Below are 24,482 nucleotides of genomic sequence, written 5' to 3' on the forward strand. Positions count from 1 at the left end.
TTACAATTGGCTGTTTCTAGAATTCTGAATCTCACAGTTTGTTAGTTTGAATCATTAAGTATTTTATTTGAAAAGTGGTTTCAGGGGTTTCTGTACACGTAGGTACGTGTATATAAAGTAAATACTACAGTGCTTAAACTATTGTCTCCTTTATTACTTTCTACCTTTTTATCTTCAGGATATAATTTTGCAGATAATCTATAATTAAACGTTCAAATACCACTTTCCAACTAAGCATACATAACCTGGATGAAATACGTATTTTACAAAATGTTCAAATACAAAACACAGAACTTATGTAAGTTGCATACTTTAAAATATACTGAAAAATATATTAGTAGGAACTTATAAAATATGCTTTCACTGTTTTCTATTCTTTTATCATTTTGTTATACTATCTAATGTTATTACAGAAAAGCGGCTTATATTCTTACCCTATAACAATTAATTACAAAATATACCTCCTCATACTTCATAATTGTAGCTTTTGCCGCTGCACAGTTCTACCTCATATAACTCAACAACTGTACTTTTATGTAAAATGGGACCAAAAAAAAAAAGTATGTTTGTTTCTGAATTTTGCGCAAAGCTACAAGGGGGCTATCTGTTCCTAATTTAGCAGTATAAGGCTAGAGAGAAGGCAGCTAGTCATCACTACCCACCGCCAATTTCTGGGCTACTCTTTTACCAACAAATAGTTGGATTGATCGTCACATATAACGTCCCCACGGCTCAAAGGGCGAGCATGTTTGGTGTGACGGAGACTCGAACTTGCAACCCGCGGATTACGAGTCGAGTGTCTTAACCACCTGGCCCAAAAATATAACAAAAATATTTTATATTTTCGCTAGGTTCTCCAAAAGAAGGGAATAAATGGAAATATGGTTGTTTAAGAATTTTCAATTTCCTCAAAATACTTACATTCAAATGTTTGCTGCCATAAATTGTATTTTTTCGGGAAATCTAACACGTAGTTGATTTAAATTCACCCTTATTCTTAAATTAAACTGTGTAACAAAATTTTTACTTTTTTCTTGTTTAGTTCTGAGTAGCTAATAGAGAATTTTCTCGAACTTAAGAATTTTCAAGAACTTTTTAGAATGTTGTAGAAGTTACGAGAATTTTCAAGAACTTTCCATAGTAATATATATGCAGGGGCTTACCACTCACCACTTCAGTTTAGTTCTAGCTGCCTAAGTGAACATATAGCCCTATCTGATTTTATCAGAGATGGTATCAAGAAGCTGCAACCATTCTCCAAACGCATTCTACTATGTATATGGCCAATTATCAAGACAAGAGAGAAAAAGTACTCTGTGACAGCATCTGCTAAAATGTGTGAAGCCTACAAGGCATATTTCGGCATGCCTGTTGGGGATAAAAAAAAACCCTGGGCACTTCATTCTATCTGCGAGCACTGCAAAAAACTAGAAGGTAAGATGGACAATTTGCTTGCTTGAATGGTAAGATTTTATATTATACAAATTTTAGACCTTTTAAAATTTAAATATATTTTTATTTATTTATTTTTTAATTTCCAATAGTATAGAAAAATATCACATATCAAATATTTTGCATGAATCTCTTGCACATTAGTTATGGATGAAATAAATTTATTCTTCATAATAACAATTTTATTTTGCTCTTTTGCAGGATGGTACAGAAGGGAAAAGAGAGCCATGAAGTTCGCTATTCCAAGAATTTGGCATGAACCCACTGACCACTCAAGCAATTGCTACTTCTGCATGGTGGGCCCTTCCAAACGTTGGGCTGGCAAGAATGGATCTGCTATCATGTATCTGGACCTTCCATCATCCATCACCCCAATGCCACACTGCCCTGAGCTCCCTGTACCCACTCAGAAAAGAGCAGCAAATCAGAAGAGGAGGTAGACTTTGATGGCCCAGATTACAATTTCAGAGGTGCAGCTGGTGAGAGAAACCCATACTACCCCGACCAAAGAGACCTCAATGACTTGATCAGAGATCTTGGTCTAACAAAGTCGAATGCCGAGCTTTTAACATCTAGGCTCAAGGTGTGGGATTTATTAGATAAAAGTGTGCAAATCGCAAGACAGACGAAGCGTCACCGATATTTTCAAGCTTCTTCACTCGTCAAGATTGGCTCTGCTTTTGCCACAATGTATCCAATATGTGTGGGGCAACTGGAATTGGCTGTAACCCGAACAATTGGCACCTTTTCATTGATAGGTCATCCAGAAGCCTCAAAGCTGTGCTGCTCCATAACGGGAATTAGTATCCGTCTCTTCCCCTGGCTCATGCGGTGCACCTCAAAGAGAAATACAACAACGTTAAGACGTTGCTAGAAGCCATGAGGTATGATGAGTATGGCTGGGAGGTTATCGGAGACTTCAAAATGGTGTCATTCCTGATTGGTCTCCAAGGAGGCTTTACCAAGTTTCCCTGTTATCTTTCCCTCTGGGACAGCAGGGACACCGCAGCGCACTACATCACGAAGCACTGGCCACAACTGACCGAATTCTCTGTGGGAAGGCACAATGTCAAGTGTGAGCCACTAGTGAACCTCCGGAAGGTGTTGTTCCTACCATTACACATAAAATTGGGTCTTATTAACCGATTTGTCACAGCTCTTGATAACGAGTCTGCAGCCTTCAAGTGCCTTCGAGACTTCTTCCATAAGCTGTCTGAAGCAAAGGTTAAAGCTGGTGTCTTCGTTAATAAAGAAGATCCTGGAGTGCACAGAATTCCTCAAAAAGCTCAATAGGAAGGGAAAAAAAGCTTAGGGTAGCTTTGTCGCAGTGATTCGGGGCATGTTGGGCAATCACAAGGCCAAACTTTTGTGGAACTGGTTAAGGCTCTAGTGAATAACTACGGCAAAATGAGCTGCAGGATGTCCCTCAAAGTCCATATCCCTGACGCTCATCTTGATAAAATCAAGGAGGACATGGGAGCATACTCAGAGGAGCAAGGAGCGCTTTCGCCAAGATATACTGGACTTTGAACGCCGCTACCAAGGAGCGTATAACGAAAACAGGATGGGAGACTATATTTGGGGGCTGATATGTGAAAGTGATTTGCATTACAGTCCCAAATCTCGAAAAACTACTCACTTCTAAACAGTGTTGTTCATTTTTGTATAACTTTAGTATAAATACATGTAAATCTTGATTCATATGTTGTTTTATTCAGACCTTATGGAAATGAAAATGTGCAAATTTGCCCGTTTTCACATGGAAAATAAGCAATTAAGAAATAACACATACTATCCAGAAACAAAATTTGTGTTACATTATAATATCCGTCACACTAATGCAGAATTTCCACGAATTAAACGCTAAAAGGTATGTAACATTTCTATATTAATGAAAAAACAAAATGTATTTATCATTTCTTTATTGTTTTATTAGTTTTAATACAACGTAAATTATACAAACCGTATTATTTTTATAACAACTAAAAATACCTTTTTGAAAAGTAAAATATCTGTTTTAACGCTTATTCAATAATACATATAAACTTTAGGGTATCCCCTTGATAAAATGATTTTATTATCTTTTATCTCTTTGTTGATAAGTTTAAAACTACACAATAGGTTATCTGTGCTGTGCCCACAACGGTTTTTTTTTTAAACATCTTTCAGTTTTTATACGTGTTAACTGTGTGTTAACAAATGAAATATTTGGACAATAAGTCTTACAAAATATAATAAAAATGTTCGTTGTAGTAAACGAAATTATAATTTGATCTAAGTAAGAGTTTTTCTTTCCGATTTGTAAAAACTCCTTACGTGATAGGAAAAAAAATAATATTATTTTCGAAATCTGCGTAGCTGAATTATGGAAAATCCGTCATTAAAACGAAAACAAGTTTTGTGAAGTTTAAATTCGTAAACCTATGTTATATTCTTATATTCTTTCATGTTAGTATCCACACACTCAAACCAACCTTGCTGTTTATCTATACTAGTTATGGGCTTATTTAAACATCTTGGTCAGCCGTTCTCTGTTATGCCATATGGTTATATTTATTTACCCGTTTACGTTTTTGAATAGTTAGAAGAAATATTATTTTCATATAATACATTTCATTTTCAACTATTAAGTTGCACCATCTTTATTTGACGATCTTCATCTGTGAGATTTCAGGTAGATCAGCGGTATGTTTACTGACTGACAACGCTAAATCCGGGTTTCTGTTCACAGAGGCGTTATTACATACATATGTGTGGTTTGGTTTGTTTTGAATTTCACGCAAAGCTACACGAGGGCTATCTGCACTAGTCGTCCCTAATTTAGCAGTGTAAGACTAAAGGGAAGGCAGCTAGTCATCACCACCCACCGCCAACGCTTGGGCTACTCTTTTACTAAAGAATAGTGGGATTGACCGTCACATTGTAACGGCCCTACGGCTAAAAGGGCGAGCATGTTTGGTGTGACAGGGATTCGAACCTGCACCCTCGGATTACGAGTCGAGTGCCGGGCCATATATGTGTGATTGTGTACTACTTGAAACAACTTTTTCCGTAGTATTACAAAACTGAAAAAAATAAAAAACGATCCAAAATCCATGGACAGTTTAACAAGTTTACATATGTGATAGACTAGTATTCCTGACAGGCTAAAAATAATGTAAAATATTTCAGAATATGTAAAAACGTAAAATCTGTAGGTGGATAATTCAGTTTTAACTTGTGATAAAATAATAATAAGCATGTGACGATTTGATATTCGGAACTATTTGCTTTTTTTCATCGTACCTCGTATCAATAAAATTTTGAGTTTAAAAATAACTTTTCTAATCCTAGCGAAAATAACTACAATGTAGTAATCACGAAACCAAATAATTGGCATGTTAATTTATAAGGGATTGGATAGCGCATTTGTGTTTGTATATCATGCTCACGATGGATTAGCCTATTATCAATAAACAGGCTTACAGTCGATAAATCTATCGTCCATAAACAGGCTTACCATAGATTAGCCTATCAGCAATAAACAGGCTACTGATCTTACAGAAATTTCAATGACAGTGGATATTTAACGACTTGAAAGGAAAATGCCAACATCGAGCATTTTCGTAAACTTTAAATACAGTTTTATTTCACACACTTCCGCTCATGTCATGCAAGCAGAACACACTAGCTTAGTGTGTGTGGAATTCACTAAGAATTTCAGATTTTCAAAAATGAAAAAGTGTCCTTTTCACCATGGAAAAGTTAGCGTAAAAATTTCGAAAGAATGTTGCCATGGTAACATAAAGAAGACTCCTTCATAACCGCGAAAAACGTATTACATTAATTTTATTTAACAGCTTCTCGGAATTATTACTCCTAAAACAGTTTAGATCTGTGATTCCCAACCCGAAAGGCACTTCGCTCCTGTTGGTCTTTTGAACATTTCAGCGCACCATGGTTAATTAGTTGTAAATATTTTAATTATTCACTTCAAAAAATTACGGCAACAAAATAGAAAAATCAACATTAAAAACTGCAATTATATTTACCGTAATGAAGTTACATATGTTGCTATCTGCTTTTACGTGTCGGACAAACAGAAATTAGTGCTAAACGCAGTACATCACTATTAATCATATGACTTCTTTTTTTGTTTTTATTACCGCCGTTTCACGCTCTGGCTCGAGCCCCTGCAGTTGGTAAATAGTGATTTAGATAATAAATCAAATATATGCTGCTACAGGTACTAACTATATATTACACAGAGCTGTGTGAATAATACCACTTTGGTATGTTGACATGTGACATAATGCAAAAAAATATAAACATTAGGGTCATACCGACAGTTTTAACGGAACTTAAAGGTCAAAGTAAATTAGTGTGGGTCTATACTAAGTTTTGAGACATCCAGATTTTTTTGTGAAATGTCACTTGCTTCGTTGTGTTCTTATTAATATTGAAACAGAGAACACAGAATTTATTAATACTTCATATAATGTCGTCATGAGCCAGTTCGTTGTTATATAATAATTGATAAAAATATTCGCTTGGCTCTTCTAAGTAGACTTGTTACTTCAATATCATACACAAAGAATTATTTTAGTAAGAACTTAACAGTATAAATAATTTTAACATAATGTGGCAATGTTTTTAATATTTAAGTTAAATTTTTTTTTGTTAGAAGGTGTTTTTAATACAATGTCTAGAAGTTTAATGAATGTCTTAGCCTTAGATAACGTCTCGAATCTTCAGGACGTGATGAGAAATAAGTGTTTTATTAAAATAGAAAAGTTGAGTGAGTAAGTTTATGTTTGGTCACTGAATAAGTGAAAGATAACTCACTCAGTCAGCAAGCCAGTCAGTTGTTTGGTGAGTGAATCTCTTAACGTGTTATGGATCGATTCCCTGGTGTAGTGTTCAGCAAGTTTTAAGTTGTGTCGTCAATACAAGAGAAAATTTAACAAATTAATTTTATTTTTAAGTTATGCGTATTATTAGTTCGTAAGTTTCTCTCAAAACTTTATTACTGGACTGGAATTTGCATTACTTTTCCTAAATAATAAAAAATAACCCACCCAACAACAGGTCACGTTAAAATAATGATAATAATACAGATTTAAAAGACAAAGAATATTCAGGATAAAATGTTACTAGCAAGTTTCCATGATGTATATTATCACTTTACTAACACCACAATACCGTAGCACAAATACAATAATTATCAGTGATTTGTTAGAGATAATGTTACTACTAATCTATCTAAGACGAGTCTCCGATTTATAATGTTACGTTCGTTACATATTACAATTTTAAATAGCCTGAAAATTTCATTTCTATTTGTAAACGAATTGACTGTCGATTCTTATCAAATTTATGATGTTTGCTAACAACATTGATACACACAACTTTCTTTCTTAACACAAATATATTTTAATATACAAACAATAATACAATTCATAATTACGGTTGTTAAAAATGGTTATTAGAAATAACGATTCACGTACAAAAGTTTTACAAACATACAAACAATACCGAGTCTTCTATCTGATTTGGAACTGAATGTTTTATCGACGGTTCACAATGAGCAAATTAATTCTGTGTTAATACACAGGTACACTTCCTTGACAGGAAGTTAGCTAGCTTCTTCACACGTGTGTAATCTGAGGATCGCGGGTTCGAATTCCCGTCACACCAAACATGCTCGCTCTTTCAGTCGTGGAGGCATTATAATGTGACGATCAATCCTACTATTCGTTGGTAAAAGAGTAGCCCAAGAATTGGCGATGGGTGATGACAAAAATATTAATCATTCGAAATCTATAAACGTCCAAGGTCAGTTGTCTGTAGTTTTTCTAATGATAAGTGTTTATCATAGTTTCTGAAATTTATAGTATACTACCTGTAGCAAACCAACAATATATACTGTCTCTTCGCATTTGCGTTGGTTACCTTTTATAAGTTTGAAAGCAGAGTTGCTAGAAATTTCAGCCAAGGCAGGAGAACTAGTATTTACATATATATGTATACATTGTTGATTCTTACGTTCGAGAATCTTCTACAAATTTAGTGAATAGGCGGAAATTTCGCAATACACCTTTAACAGTATATGTTGCATGCATTTCTAAATATATATTTAACTAAAACAAACATCGATATTAAAATAAATACATAATAGTAAATCCGTTACAGTAAAAATGGTTTCTGTAGTCATGTTTTAGACAATATTCAGAATATTCAAATAGGACATACAACTGAACAAACAAACAAACTGTTCTTCAGCTTTTCAGTGTATTTGGGGCAGTACGCCGTGAATACGAAACCTCTTTAATACTACGGACATACAAATATACTGATATTAATATTTTTACGAAACAGACACAATCTTAATGTAATATTATAGTATTGCTCAAATTTAACAGTAAAACGGCTCATTCGTAGATAAAGAACTTGTCTATCTACCTTTTGTTTATAAACCTTACATTTTTAAGCATTTTACATCATCTAGTGTTTGTTTTCTTTCAGAACTTACTTTAATTGCTTCCATGCCTGTTTTTGTTTGTTTGTAGTAAGTATTTTTCCCGCCTAATTTACTCTCTTTATAGCAAGCACATTTTCAAACTTTTTCTAACACCACTAATATTTATTTTATACTGATTTTTAAACATTTTAGAAACCTTGGTATTTATTTTTATTGTTTATTCCGACATCTATTGTTGTTCACTTACACTTTAGTATGAGCATTTTTCTCATGCTTTTGGTTTGTTACTTAGTCTGTCTTAAGTTTTGTTTTTATGTGTATTATTCATTATTTTATTTTGTTTTTTTTTTTTTTTTATTTGGTTTGTTTTGAATTACGCGCAAAGCTACACGAGGGCTATCTGCACTAGCCATCCATAATTTTGCAATGTAAAACTAGAGGGAAAGCAGCTAGTCATCACCACCCACAGCAAACTCTCGGTCGTCTCTTATACCGACAAAGAGTGTAATTGACTGTATCATTATAACATCCCAACGGCTGAAAGAGCGAGCGTGTTTGGTCGGACGTTTTATTATGCACTATAAAAGTTAATGGCTAGTTTAATCGTTTTATATCTTAATTTCAAGTATTGTTTATATTACCAAATTAAGATGTTTTGGAATAACGTTGAGTACACTATATTAAAATGATTCTGGAAGCTTTTCGCGTCGTTATAGTCAATGTTGCCCCCTCCGGTCATGCTCTGTCTAATAACCGTGCATCTTAACAATAGCCCTGGAGCATAATTTCCATTGCAAAAGAATCTATAATATGGCTGGCATTTCCAAAATATAGCATTTATCTTTTATACTTACATAGTCCATTTATTGTTCAGGATCGACAATTTTCCAGCACCCGCTTTAACAGTCTGGTCGCATAATAATTCAGAAGTGCTCTGTGCGGCGACTTTAACAGCCTGGTCGCATAATAATTCAGAAGTGCTCTATGCGGCGACTTTACCTTATGTCTTTTGTGTTGAATAGCAACAGTTGGCTGGTTACTTTGTATACATGTTACTTTTATCCTTCTTATAGACAGCATGTTTGGTTGTTTATTAACACAAAGCTACACAATGGATTATATGTGCTGTGCCCATCACCGGTATAGAAACCCGTTTTGTTTTTTTGTTGGTTTTTTTGTTGTTGTTGTTATTTTTTTGGGGGGGGTGTTAAGACAGAGATTCCTCCTCATTATGTTGCGTACTGTTACATGTGGCACCTGGACGCTTTTGACAATGGCCTTTATGTTCGTGGAGTATCTCATATGCCACAACACGCCGCAATTTGCTTACCACGGCTCGAGTACAACTTGTTGCAAGTCCCTTTCTAAATGTTCTGTAAACCTTTGTTTTCCTATACCATTATGTATAAGGAATATTTCCGTCTTAGGAACTCTAAATCCCCAGTCTAATACCTCCTTATAGTCTGAATGTAGGAATGTTTTAGTCATCACCACCCACCGCCAACGAATAGTTGGATTGATCGTTACATATAACGCCTCCACGACCGAAAGGCCTGACATGTTTGGTGTGACGAGACTTCGAATTCGCAACCCTCACCTTAAGAGTCGAGCGCCCTAACCACTTGATTAGCTTGGGTTCCTACACGAAAAGTGTCTGTGTTATCCAGTCTTAGGTTGGGGAGGGGAACTGGGGATTTGATCGACACTCATACAACACACCTTAGCTCCCAAAATACCAAACGCGATTTTGCTTTTTGCTTTTCTGCGTTAAAGAGACCAAAACCATGAACGTTCAGGTCTATATTCTAGCACGTCAACATCCGGATCACGCTCGGCCCTACATGCTGTATCTGTAGTTGTTTGTTATTTGAAAAGTGTTTATAATGCTGAGTGTGACATTCATCAAAATTAGTTCTTGACCACATGTCACAAGTTAAAAATAAGTTTCTTTTACCATCTATAATAATAAAAGGGCATGTGGGTGTGTGATTCCAAAACTCAAGAGGATAAAACCTAGAAATCTGAAATTTTAATTATCAACTCATTCTAAGTGGACCCTGAGGGTGTGCACCTAGGTATTAATTTTTAGATTTAACTCAAAATAATTTTGGCCAATTTTTTGACCTATAGTTTTCTCTTTTTCCCTTTGAGCTCCATAATTCTGCTTTCTGAATATATCTAGAATATTATCATATTTTTCTCATTCTTACTTACTGAATGAAAAGTATGTGAAGGTTTTCTGTCAAATACTGTTGGAAAAGAAGAACAAATCTGTCAAAATTAGCTAAACATTTAGACATATTTTACCAAAAAAAATTAATAAATTTCGATAAGGTATGTGACCAAACGCTTCTAAATGACATATTTTTAGCTGAAATAAGCACATTTTCTAAACGTAGCTAATCATTTGCTATGTAAAAAACCATCCTGGCGCCAAAGAATCTTGCAGTCATTATCACAAACAGAGAGCGTATTTCCCAGTTGCCTGGCCAAGTCCAGTAGTACAAGTCAGGTGACCGTGTTCCAGAAACTAATAGGACTTTCAATTACCCAACAAAATTCCTAAATTCTCTGGAACAAATTTAATTGGTGCACTCATCGTGCTTCTTAGAAATCCTGATCCACCAACATTCTGCGATGAAGCACGTTTTTCGTTGAGGCTAAAATCGTGACTTATCGTGCTACAGGACACGATGTCTTCATTACACTCATTCCAGTTATACCATTTGACTTGTCATTTCTGTTGAAGCGATTCCAGTTCCCAGTTAGACTCAGCTTTGTCACGAGCATTAATAAGGTGTAGGGGCATTCACTTCAGATTGTTGGTTTCAATCTGTTATATCGGTTGCTCCAGGATTGGTGATGGCAAGAATCCTATTATTTTGGTACCAGATGGGAAAACAACCAACATTGTCTACCTTGAGACATTAAAAGGGTAAAATATTTGTAAAACACTGTAACAAAATGTGGTATGAAATTATCAGTGCAATTATAGTGTATTAAGATATAGATAAATAATTCTTAACTTATAGCAAAGGTTTTTTTTTTATTTTGCAGAAGAGTTGATGACTTCTATAGGTTTCTGGGAAAAACAAAATCTTTGAAAAAATTTTGGCTATATCTCATATCTTAAATAAGTTCAAAATGCACAAGCTCACAGACACAGTCATCCAATAAAATATCAACCTAGTAACTTGAGCGAGGCCTGGCATGGCCTAGCGCGTTAAGGCGTGCACTTCGTATTCTGAGGGTCGCGGGTTCGCGCCCGCGTCGTGCTAAACATGCTCGCCCTCCCAGCCGTGGGGGCGTTATTATGTTTCGGTCAATCCCACTATTCGTTGGTAAAAGAGTAGCCCAAGAGTTGGCGGTGGGTGGTGATGACTAGCTGCCTTCCCTCTAGTCTTACACAACTAAATTAGGGACGGCTAGCACAGATAGCCCTCGAGTAGCTTTGTGCGAAATTCCAAAACAAACAAACATAAAACAAAACTTGAGCGAAGTCAGATATTTTATTATGTAGTTTTAAAAAAAGAAGCCTAAACCAACTACAGCAAGCTTGCTGCACAGTGAGACTTGTTTTATGTTGTATGGAAAGTCAGATGTAAACAAGTAGAGTATCAGAACGGATTATTAGAAGAAGAAAAAATGTTCCGGGTAACTGTCTCATAGGTGTACTTGTTACTTCATAAACATATCGTGGTATTTTGCTGTTTTCATAAATGTTTTACCTCTCTATACAATCCACGTTAATAAACTGTACATTTGCATTTTTATACAGTACTTACGAAGTTGTAAACTGTGTGCGTATACGATTGTGAGTGTGTGTATGTAATTGGTTATGTTATTTTTATCGTCTTTCTGTGTGTGTGATTCACTTGAAACTCTTACCTAGTAGGTAATGATAATATTTTTTCATGATATTTTTATTCGCTATTAAGTACTGGAATGATGTGAATAATTTTCATGTTTGTTATTTACATAATATCCGATCGACAAGATTTTATATCGTTTGCACGTCCTTTCTAAATTATCTGTCTTACCTTTAAATATTATTGCAAATAGTTTTCAAATAGTAACTATAAATTCGTATAAGTGTATTCAACGCGATAATTAATGCTACGTTTTGTTTATTTTCATTTGTTGCTTTAAACTTGTATAGACTTCGATATATTAAGGAAAATATCCTCATTTAAGTCTGGCAGAGACTGTTTTACAGGAGCTTTAATTCAGGCCGTCCTAAAATAAAATTATTAGTTTCTCAGCGAATAAATAAATCTACTGACTGTTCAAAATTAAATCGAAGAGTAAATTGATAAACATTTGTTGGTAAAAGCACTTACTGTAATTGAAACATTAATGGGGCTTCAACTAGCATTGTGAATGCGCGCCATCTATTGAACAACGTTTTAAATGTATTCAGTTGATCCTGTAAGAACCTTTTCCTTCTAGAAACAGAAACATTTAATTATTTTGTAATTTCAAGCTTAAAATAAAATTATGGAATATTTATTTTTACGTAGTGTGAATGCAATACACGCAACTCAACACAGTAAAGAAACTGTATGGTTTTAATATGTATTTTGTGAAGCTAAATATTCTAATATCCTAAAATATACCACAATCAAACAAAACAGTTTTATGAACACACGTTTATAAGTGATATACGTCTTGACTTGTTATTTATAAATTTGAATAATACATTCGACTAAGCCTTAATTTTTCAGTTGTTTTGTTAATATATTATTTCAAGTATATGTGTATTTTATATTTTTTGTTGTTTTTATTAACGACCAGTAGGTGTGAATAATATGGTTGTGTTTCATATTGTCAATATAAAGGCAGGGATTCCAAATGCAGCCCATAATTACGTTGACTTTTTTTAGCTCGTGGCGAAGTTTAAGTAGAGCTAAGTCTGCAAGTGGTCTGTTAATATTATCAGAAACAAGTCAACATTGAAGGTTCACATGTTTAAAGAAAATGTCTTCAGTGGTAACCTTCCAAAAATTAATACAACAATATATATTTGTCATTATTTCTGTTTATTTGTAGTTAAGCACAAAACTATACGATGATGTATGTTTGTCGTGCTCAAATGTCGAAACCCAAATTTTAGCACTATAAATCCAAAGACTTGCCATAAACTAGGCATTAGTATTTCTGTGTTTAGTGTTTAAAGTTTAAATTAATTCATTTTCATTTGTGTCAAGAAATCATCCAAAGTTTATAGGTGTAATAAGTATCATTGTCATGTATACATCCACGCCAACAGAATATTATTTTTTCTGATACAATCCTAGGAAGCCTTTGTAAATGGTATGTACATATATTTAAACAACATGTGTAAATGGTTTTCACTTTACCTTTTCATACACCTTTAGATTATTCCTACTTCATCTCAAAGAAGTGAAAGCCTATCGTCTAGAACAGTTCAAGTTTCTGGCCTTCTTTAATTACCACTTGCCTTTTTTTCACGATTCAGGATTTCTTTAATTATCGTTTTTTTGCGATTCTGGGTTTCTTTAGTTATCACTTATTTTATGATTATGGGTTTCCGTAATTATCATTTATCTCTTTTACTATTCTGGGTGTTCTTTATGTATCGCTAAATTGCATATTATGATAACATGTATAAATAACTTTCATATTATTTCACGATACCTCTGTTACTGACTAAATTCAAAAACTTCCAGTAACCATTTTCCGGTTTGTTATTGGCCAGTCAGTGCAAAAGCCGTTACAAAATTCTTAATTGTACTAACACATATCTATATTTTACTATCCGGTTATATCTATATTAGACACTGGACTGAAATAAATGACATTTAAACAAATACAATAACTTGAAAGTTGTCTTTTTATTCGTAGAAAAATTACTCATTCTACGCTTGATTTAATTGAACCTTAAAAGTTAATAGCGAACATACTTAACCACTCGGAAACTGCAAGATGTTATATAAAAACTGTAAACCTACTATACATTGTACTTGAATATGTAACACTAAGAATCTGTATATTTTGTTACAGGAAGAAGAAATGAGGTTGAAGTACAAGAATCATCTGAAGGAAGAGGAGAGTTTTCATTTACAAAGGTATACATCGTAGAGAGTATTGTGTTCAGCTTGAGCTAGATTGTATACATCGTGCAGTGTATTGTGTTCAGATTGAGCTAGATTTTATACATCGTGCAGTGTATTGTGTTCAGATTTAGCTAGATTGTATACATCGTAGAGAGTATTGTGTTCAGATTGAGCTAGACTGTATACATCGTACGGTGTATTCAGATTGAGCTAGATGTATACATCAGATTGTGTTCAGATTGAGCTAGATTGTATACATCGTAGAGAGTATTGTGTTCAGATTGAGCTAGATTGTATACATCGTAGAGAGTATTGTGTTCAGATTGAGCTAGATTGTATACATCGTACAGTGTATTGTGTTCAGATTGAGCTAGATTGTATACATCGTGCAGTGTATTGTGTTCAGATTGAGCTAGATTGTATACATCGTACAGTGTATTGTGTTCAGATTGAGCTAGATTGTATACATCGTACAGTGTATTATGATCAGATTGAGCTAGACTGTGTACATCGTACAGTGTATTATGTTCAGATTGAGCTAGATTGTATACATCATACAGTGTATTGTGTTCAGATTGAGCTAGATTGTATACATCGTACAGTGTATTATGATCAGATTGAGCTAGACTGTGTACATCGTACAGTGTATTATGATCAGATTGAGCTAGACTGTGTACATCGTACGGTGTATTATGATCAGATTGAGCTAGATTGTATACATCGTAGAGAGTATTGTGTTCAGATTGAGCTAGATTGTATACATCGTAGAGAGTATTGTGTTCAGATTGAGCTAGATTGTATACATCGTAGAGAGTATTGTGTTCAGATTGAGCTAGATTGTATACATCGTAGAGAGTATTGTGTCAGATTGAGCTAGATTGTATACATCGTGTGTTCAGATTGAGCTAGATTGTATACATAGATTGTGTTCAGATTGAGCTAGATTGTATACATCGTAGAGAGTATTGTGTTCAGATTGAGCTAGATTGTATACATCGTACAGTGTATTATGATCAGATTGAGCTAGATTGTATGCATCGTAGAGAGTATTGTGTTTAGATTGAGCTAGATTGTATGCATCGTAGAGAGTATTATGATCAGATTGAGCTAGATTGTATACATCGTAGAGAGTATTGTGTTTAGATTGAGGTAGATTGTATACATCGTAGAGAGTATTGTGTTCAGATTGAGCTAGATTGTATACATCGTACAGTGTATTGTGTTAAGATTGAGCTTGATTTTTGAGTGTACCTTATTAACCATCTTATTATTTGTGCAAGAATCTATATATTCTATATATTGTTGTAACGATTTCTGTTGTCTGGAGGATTTTTTTTTCCTTTGGACTATTTCATAAAAATATGTTCGATCCACTGAGTGATAACGAAAACATTTTATTTTCACCACAAGTTTTACAACTTAGGCGGTTTCACGAAATAACCATTGGTTTTACTGCATGAATGATACTAAACGTTCATTTATTTTTTCTTACGTGTAACGCTTGTATCATGATTCATCACGGAATTAATCGTTACTTCCGGTGTGGAGAGTGTCCTTCAAATATTTATCGTTCATTTCTGACAAATGTGAGATCAACAATGTATCAGTTAATAGAATAATTACGTTAAGATGTGTTTGATGATATACTTACAATTATCCAAAATGCTGATAAAGCGATAATGCTAACAAAAACCAAAAATAACTTTTCTACCAATAGAACTAGAAGAACTAAAGCTGCCAACTGTTGGAATCTGATGGATGAGACTTTTGAGAAAAGTACGTTTTTTTTCACGACATAAAATTTTATGAGTGCTGAAAGCGGTCACCTACTAAGAGGATCTGGGAGCATATTGGCCCTTTTTTTTTTTCTTCTTCTTCTGGATAACTGTGATACAGAAGTTGATAGTGGCGTAGCCAGTTTTTAAACTCTGTATGGGCCTGAAGCTACAATGGGCAAGCAGGAAGCGTACAGGCCCTTAGTGGCAAGTTACGAGGAAATTGAAAAAACAAAGATCTGTGTCTGAGATATTGGTATGTGGGAATTATCAATCAGACTGATTAGGTATGCTTGAGTGCTGACTGGTTTCGGCCGTGGTCTGCCCAGGCCTACCCGACGTTTGACGAAAACGTGATGATTTCTTATTAATGCATTTGATGTTAAAATATACTCAGATATGTGATTATTGGTAACGCGTAGAAAATGATCAGTCACTGTTCTTATATAAAAATAATACGATGAGTCTTAAGGGCAAAAATATTTGCCCCCCCCCAGTAGCACAGTGATATCTCTTCGAATTCATACTGCTAAAAATCGAGTTTCGATGCCCGTGGTTGGCAGAGCACAGGTAGTCCATTATATAGCTTTGTGCTTAATTTAAACAACAAAAATATTTTCTCTCACGCTTGCTTGATATGAGTTAATCGATGACGACAAACGTTCATACATTTTTGTTGTTATTGTTTATTGTTAAGCGCCGAGCTTCAATATAGGCTATCTGTGCTTTGCCAGTCGTTGGTTTCAAAACTCTGTTTTTAACATTATAAGCCCTCAGACTTGTCGCTGAACCACCAAAAGTATGAAATTATGATAACAGACCTGGAGATGGGGGTGTTGGTCTTATAATGAAGATATGTGTGTTTCGGTGTTGGTCTTATAATGTGGAAATATGTGTTTCCATCTTAAAAAACAAACACCACTATTAGGACCTTTTGTTGAACCTGTTTTTGCAGGCTATTGTCAAACTAAGTGACTATTATTCTCCAAGTGGCACAGCGATATGTCTGCGGGCTTATACTACTAGAAAAACTTATTTCGATACCCGTGGTGGACAGAGCACAGACAGCTCTTTGGGTAGCTTCGGACTTAATGACAAACAACAACCCTTTGATGCAATAATTGGACCATATATATATATACATACACATTAACAAAATGTGGACCACCACACGACATTGCCTGGATCCCAGTACTTCTCTGGAGTATCTTTGCATATATTTATATATGCATCCATTTTATGGGGAAAAGGTAGATAATGGAGCTCAGTAGTCCTGAACACGCACGAAGGTCTTTGTTTCAGTATTGGTTATTTGAGATGTTATTGTTTGCAGTGTCTCCTTTTAGAAATTATTGCTTTGAACATATTTGTGCAGTTTTGATTAATAAATACCTTTGTAACGTTACGCCAATAATTTTTCCCTCTCTCGATGGTAGTGAAATCCTGCGATGAAGATTTGAAGAAGTCTACATTCGTTTTTTTTTTATTTAAGTTACACAATGACTATCTGCGCTAAAGTAGTCCCTAATTTAGCAGTGTAAGACTAGAGGGAAGGCAACTAGTCATCACCACCCACCACCAACTCTTGGACTACTCTTTTACCAACGAATAATGGGAATGACCGTCACATTATAACGCCTCACGGCTAAAAGGGCGAGCGTATTTGATGCCACGGGGATTCGAACCTGCGATCCTCAGGTTACGAGTTGAGCGCCTTAACCACCTGGCCATGCCGGGCCAAGTTCTTAGGAATTAGATTACATGTAATGTGATTGTTCATTGTAGAAGATTGTTTGCTTTATAAAGTAGTTTAAAAATATTTCCTATTGAAACTAATATAAGACTTTTTTTTTGTCCCCTGTTTATATATGCAATAGACCAGTTGTCTTGTGTAGCACGTGCATAAGAATGCCAGTAAGAATAAAAACTGTACTTCTTTATCAACTGATTGTTCTTACTCGAGTTGTGATGGATCCTAACTAGATCTCGAACATATTATGTTTAACTGTTTGGAATTACTATGTCTATTCAAAATAATTAATATATTAAAGTAAACACGATCTCCGACTTAATTCAACTGTCTTTTTCTACAACACATTAAACGCCTTGATTTTAACTTTCAGCAAGATCTGATATTGTGCAACATTGTCTAGACTAGTATTTTAAATAGTTTAATAATAAAGAAGAACTAATTTATCTAAAGAAGACATTAAAAAATAGGCTAAACATGGACTGTCCAGCCTGGTTTTTTAATTGCGTAGAAGTATGACCGACGATAGTTTAACCAAATACCCTGTACATAAATTCAGGCTACGACCCTATTGACATTGGAGTACTGGAGTGGGTGTGTGAATGTATTGTGTGTGTATATACATATATATTAACCCATTGTTTTTTAGTGAATAGTCCACATCTCATATAACAAACGTATAACTGACCTGTTTGTTGAATTTCACGCAACTCTACTCGAGGGCTAGGGAGAAACTTGTTAGTCAATACCATCCACGCCAACTTTTGGATTACTCTCTTACCAACGAAAAGTGGAATTTGCCCTTACATTATAACTCCTTCCACGACTGAAAGAGCAAGTATATTCGATGATAGGATATGAATTTGGCCGCAAGTTGCAATTAGAGAGCCCTAACCATTAAGCCTGTAAATGAGCTTTAAATTATTTCAAAACAATAAAATATTAAAGACAAGTACACTTTTAATTTGAATGTATTAAATGCACATTTCACATTATATTTAGTTTTATTCGTACTATAATTTCTTAACAATATCCTAACAAAGTAGAATTATCCCCATTAACAAGTGTTAGTTGGTGAAAGTTTTCCATCACACCATCATTTCTTGATAATATTCCAACAAAAGTAAAAGTTCTTCTCGTTAACAGGTGTTACTTACTTGCTGAGTACTGCACACCACCATTCTTTAATAATATCCTAACAAAAGTAAAGAGTACTTACCATTAACATATATATTATTTGCTGTCTATTTTTTTCTTCACACATATCATTTATTGTTAACATTCTAACAGAAGTAGGGTTCTTCCCATTAACAGGTGTTACTTGCTGAACGTTTTACTACACACTGTAAATCCATGACAGTTAATATATAGCTTACAGTAACAGATATTACTTGATGACCAATCTAGAGGGGTTTTCTTGTCTTGTTTTGACGTAGCTCAATGTTTAGAAACTTCTCGAATGCTCACTCTTTGTGCAACGTGAAAATACTAGAGTAGTTAATGGTTGATCATGGATTTAGTGAGCCTCTTAAACATTATAATTGATTACATAATTTGTATTTTATTAGTAAGTTTGTTCTACCAACCATTTAGTTCGTTAATTCACTTTTGCAAATGTTGAATGTTTATTTCAACGAAGAAGTAGAGAAACTAAAAAGCCCCGTTCACAGGAACGAAGTTAGCAAGTGAAATTGTTGTATTAGTGTTTACTCTGAAGTTAGGTCTACTTGCAACGTTTAGTTAAGCTCTTATAGACCTTTTACTTGAAGAAGGAAAAACGCCTTCATTATCATTAAGTAGATTGAACTTTGTCTTCTTTTTATTGAATAATCTAAAAGAACCCTTACAACAACAGGAAACGTTACAACAAAAATGTTCAAGTAACTTATAAAATTTAGTATAATCTTTATTTTACTTAGTTTTTCCGATCATAATCAGTTCTATGAATAATGATGATAATCTTTATTTTACTTTTTACCTATCATAATCAGTTCTATTAATAATGAAGATAATCTTTATTTTTACTTTTTACCGGTCATAATTAGTTCTATTAATAATGGTGATAATCTTTCTATGTTTGTTTGTTTCGCAAGTCCTCTGTAAAACCAACAGTTAGAACCCATAGATACACAAGTAGCTAAAATAAATTCCGCAATTGCTCCATAAAACTTCAGATAAAAAAAATAAAATACAACACATCAGTTATCAGTTGTAGTTTATGAACTAGTAATGTCGAAGTTAAGTATTCAGTAATGACGAGAATATTCCACTTGTTGAAAAGGAAATGAAAAAGAAGTGAATTAGTAGGTTTATACAGAGATTTGAGTAAATTATATTACAAGCATTTTGATATACAAACTAGCAAGTTGCTCGACAACCAAAGTTAATATATATTCGCGGTTGAAAGACATGCATTAGAATTATATTTTGACATTTCGTAGTTGGTGTCATGCCACTCGAAATTGAAATCTCTCGAGAAAGGAATTTCCTGTGTCCACCGGGGGGAATCGAACTGCAGATTTAGCATCTTAAATCTGAAGACTTTCCGCTGTCCCAGCGGGGTCTAGCTAAAATAATAGAAAAGAGAAATAACATGGCTCCTTGTCAAACTTTGTCGTTATTTTCTCTGCTAAATTCAATAAAGAGTAAAATCATTCCAAGAAAATATGTAAGTTTCAACATCATATCTGAAGCCAGGTTTTGCTGTTGATCGTTTTAAAACTCCTTCTAAGTCGCATCATAGTTACAGATATAATTTCTAAAAAAACAAAAAAAAATCTGTACGAAAATTTTGGAGCTGATTTTGTGTTTTAAGTTATTTCAGTTACAGCACCCCTCCGCTCCTTTTTGGCTTAGCGGAAAGCCTGAGAACTTATAACACTAAAAACTGTGTTTTCATACTTGCAGTGGATAAAGAACATATTGTCTATTGTGTAGCTTTGTGCTTAATAACAAAGAAAAAATATAACTTATATTTTTATATATCAATTTCTTATATATATTTCTTATCTAATTGATGAACTTTCAGATAGTAAAGAGAACACAACTAAAATTCATAATTGATTTTCAAACATTGTCATGTTCCAAGAAAATGTTTTTATTTTTACTAAGATGTATTAGAAGACAACTAACGTTATTTATTACCATAGCTATAAATAATGTTGGTTCTGTTACGTATATATTGTCAGTAAATATTCCGACTAACATCAGTAAATCTCATCTCAATATTGATTCTGAATAATGATGTTTTGTCAAAGAAATAATGTAATTATTATTGTAATATCGTGCTTGTTTTGTTTTAAGAAGTGTCGTTTACATATGTTTGTGTTTTAGGATCCAGAAAGGTTTGCATAATTTTCAAGATACGGAAAAGCAACACTATATTGTGAATTTCAACAACAACCAGCCAGTTGGTTACAACCCAAGTCTTGCTTCACCCTTAGAAGATGGAAGCGATCAGGCAATGTCTTTATCCTCTCCGGAAATCATCTATAAGAATAATAATACTGGAGAGGAGTCTTTATCAGAATCCGATCTGGACCTCAATCAGAGAAGGCTGCCTCTTGAAACTCAGACTCTGAAACAATATGCATATGATAATGATGAGAAAGTAGACTTGAGTGATGACTGTAACAATAATAGTAGGGACAACAGCAGTTGGAATTGTAGTGAATTAGAAAATGAAGACTCTTTGTTTCCTGATGTGTCGGATTCATCACAAGATTATTTACTAGATCATTCAGAAAACATTAATAATAACAACTACACGTACTGTAGCAACTCTTATGAGGAGTTGATAAAACCGACTAAATGTTCTTCACCGACAAAGTCGGTCAATCATATCCAGCATGATCTTTTCAAAAACGTGGCTCAACGATGGGAGGTTGACTATTCTCAGACTGAGCAACAACAACGTAGCTGCATTGATCTTAAAAATCATGCTGCAGAGGATCATATTTTAACTCGGTTTGACTCTCCTAATTCAGGAAGTTTTGATTTAACTCCTATGAGTGAAAATAGTTCATGTTCTGATTTTGATATCAATATGGCAACGGAAACGTTAAATAACTTTTCCATGTCCACAAGCAAACATAGTGATATTCAATGTCTAGTGAACAAGGACGAAGAAGCAATGAATGCAAACATTCGTCAAATGGATTCATCCCATGCGTGCTTGGAAGAGACAAAAATTTTAAACACAGCCTCAGATCTTCCCAAAAATATGACTGAGGAATACCAAGAAAAGCTGAAGAACAAACCTGAAATGGAAATTACCTTTTCTCAGGAAGAAGTAGAGAAGTATGAACTAGATTGTGCCGAAAAGGAAATTGGTAAAAAAGAATACTGCACCGAATCATTTTCCAAAAACTTGAAAACAATTGATGATAATGTGAACATGACGGTTGGAAAGTCAGAACTTTCAACTGCAGACGATTTAATTGGGCCATTGTTGAGTGGCTTGTCAAGTCGTCATGAAAATACACATGATATAATTCGAAAAACCTCTACCACTGAACACAGAATAGAAAATATAGTTTGTTCAAGCCCCACTAGAGAAAGCGATGAAAACATTCTAAAGCTACTCGCCCCCTACCAAGACAATAAGACACCAGAGGGGTTGGAACAAGATGCATCAGTAGAAATACCTGCATGTTCTGTTAATTACACAGTAAAACAGGCATCTATCACAGTTGCAGGGACGAAAAGCAAAACTACGAACAGCAATGTTAACTGTATAAAACCATTTCAAATAAAGGATCCAAGAGAACTTGCCGTTATTTCATCGTTTCGACACGAATCAAAAGAAAATGAGCGTTCTTTGTTATGGAATTTTGACGAAAAAAGTCTTCTGTTCTCAGATAACACTTTAAACAATAACAGTATCACAAACAGTGTTTTATACAAAAGCATGGCTGAAAAAGTAACTCTACCTCCTACTTGTTTTCCCTCAACAACAAGAGACGATTTCTCGACAAAACAAAGTACCGGCAGATATTCCCATCCAATAGAAAAAGATCTAATCTCACAAGAAACGTTCGGAAGTTTTGATGTTTACAACATTGAAACAACAATGCCAAACATCGATTGGACTGCTATGGAAGAACATCTATCCCGAGCCGCTAACGAATCTAATTGGTATTTACGGGTAAGTAAAGATATATACAAAATATTTTACTTTTTTTTTGCTTTAATGGTCGTGTAAAACTGAATTTATATTTTATTTATTTCACACATATTTACTTTTCCAAATTTCACACTTCAGTTGACTTGTTTCATTCTCAAAACATTATATACTTCTTCAAGCTAATAAAGCTACGATGATCTAATTTTGTAATTTTGAGATACGTTATCGAGCATGAACAATAAAGGGCAGAGGAAAGTACACGTGAAAATAAGAGACCAGTCAGTGTTGGAAGTACAATTGTATTTAACACTCTCAATCTGTGATGCTTATTTAAGTGTCTATGGTCACTTGGTGATAGATTTGTATTGTGGATGGTTATCAGTTTATGTAATTTACCCCTTGGTCTTTGTACACTTGTCCTTCCTAACAACAGTTTTACTTATGTGATTCCGTGGCGTTAGGCATACCATGACAGATAATCGCTGTTTTTATTTGCTTACATTTAATACATGACGCCCTGATTAATGTGCAGCTCTAAGAAGTACCTCATAACGTAATTACACAAAGAAACGATTGTGTTTTTTTTATCATTCAAATTGTTGTATTTTTGCATTTTATTCAAAAACAAATAGGACATTAATATAGGTTCTTTACTAATATTTTAATTAACTTAACACTAAAACGACAGTCAGAACTACTGCAGTGTGGGTGTCTGAGATTTCATACTAACTTCCACAGTGCGAAAAGAAAACATGAAATGTTGCTACTTGATTGACAAAGATTACATTTCTATGATCCACCAAATCTATTAACAGCCCGGACATTGTTGTAAGTAACTCTTAAAATTTACCTCATAAGATATGTCAGTTTTATTAAGATTTTTTTAAAGTAATAATTATTAGCTTTCTTCTCCATGTTATAATATAACTACGTAAGTTACCTGAATAAGTTGTGAGGTAGCAACTGAATGAGGTATTAATGCCGACGAATAACTTGCTAATGTATATGATACGTTATAATCCAAGAACGACTTTTCAAAGGACTTCAACATCAAAATGAAAGTATATTAATAGATCAGTTTAGAGCATACTAGCAAGGTTGTCTCTATTAAAAATGAATAAAACCAACATCAGAAGAATGTCGTTACTGTACGATGTTATATTTAAAACATTTGATTTTGGATTTGTTTTCCATGCCAGCAACAAAAATCTGAATGAACGCAACATTGTATGTATCAGTTAGTAAAAAAAATCCCAGTAAACGAAACAAGATGTCGGAAGTCTTGATGTTAGAGAAACTAAATTCGACCTATTATTGTGTATTATTTATTTTCACGTTTCTTTTCTGGCAGTAAAACTCGTCAACAAATATATTTTTGTGTAGTATATTTTGATCATCTGTAAGTGGATGCATTAACTAGACAATAACATTCTTCAATTAAGGATTCCACAGAAATAATTTCTTGGTTTATTTAGACTGTTGCCCGGAAGTAAGAACATTTAAGTGCAGAATTGAAGCATTTGTAAGTGTATTAAACAAATAAGGTAGATTTGTTACCTGTAGCTTTAAATATGCAATAAAGAGTGTTCGTCAAAAACCTTTCTGACCTTCTGTGTCCTTAAAGATATTCGAAGTTTTGTCAATACTTGACCAGTTATCTTGCAAGAAAACTACATGACACTAAAGAAGCCACATGAATATGTCGTAACTAATTTCTCCAATACCAAGAATTTCTTTACTGTGTTTTTTCACAAGATAATCTGAATCATGAATTATGTAATTATATAGATTCACTTATGTAATAAAGTTTTTGTGAGATGTAATGATATGTTGCAGAGAATTG

General features: G+C 34.1%; 1 protein-coding gene across 5 annotated transcripts in view; it reads left to right on the forward strand.

The window, feature by feature from the left end:
* The window catches only part of LOC143232380 (uncharacterized), a 137,728-nt gene that overhangs the window by 59,977 nt on the left and 53,269 nt on the right, over nucleotides 1–24,482 (forward strand). For all 5 annotated transcript variants that reach the window (XM_076467729.1, XM_076467730.1, XM_076467732.1 and 2 more), the window contains 2 exons: nucleotides 13,937–14,001; nucleotides 20,848–22,660. In XM_076467729.1, the coding sequence (XP_076323844.1) occupies nucleotides 13,946–14,001; nucleotides 20,848–22,660 (1,869 nt within the window). In that variant the 5' untranslated portion in view covers nucleotides 13,937–13,945. The remainder of the gene's footprint in view (nucleotides 1–13,936; nucleotides 14,002–20,847; nucleotides 22,661–24,482) is intronic.

Source organism: Tachypleus tridentatus, chromosome 11 (genome assembly GCF_004210375.1).
Source record: "Tachypleus tridentatus isolate NWPU-2018 chromosome 11, ASM421037v1, whole genome shotgun sequence".
NCBI lineage: Eukaryota > Metazoa > Arthropoda > Merostomata > Xiphosura > Limulidae > Tachypleus > Tachypleus tridentatus.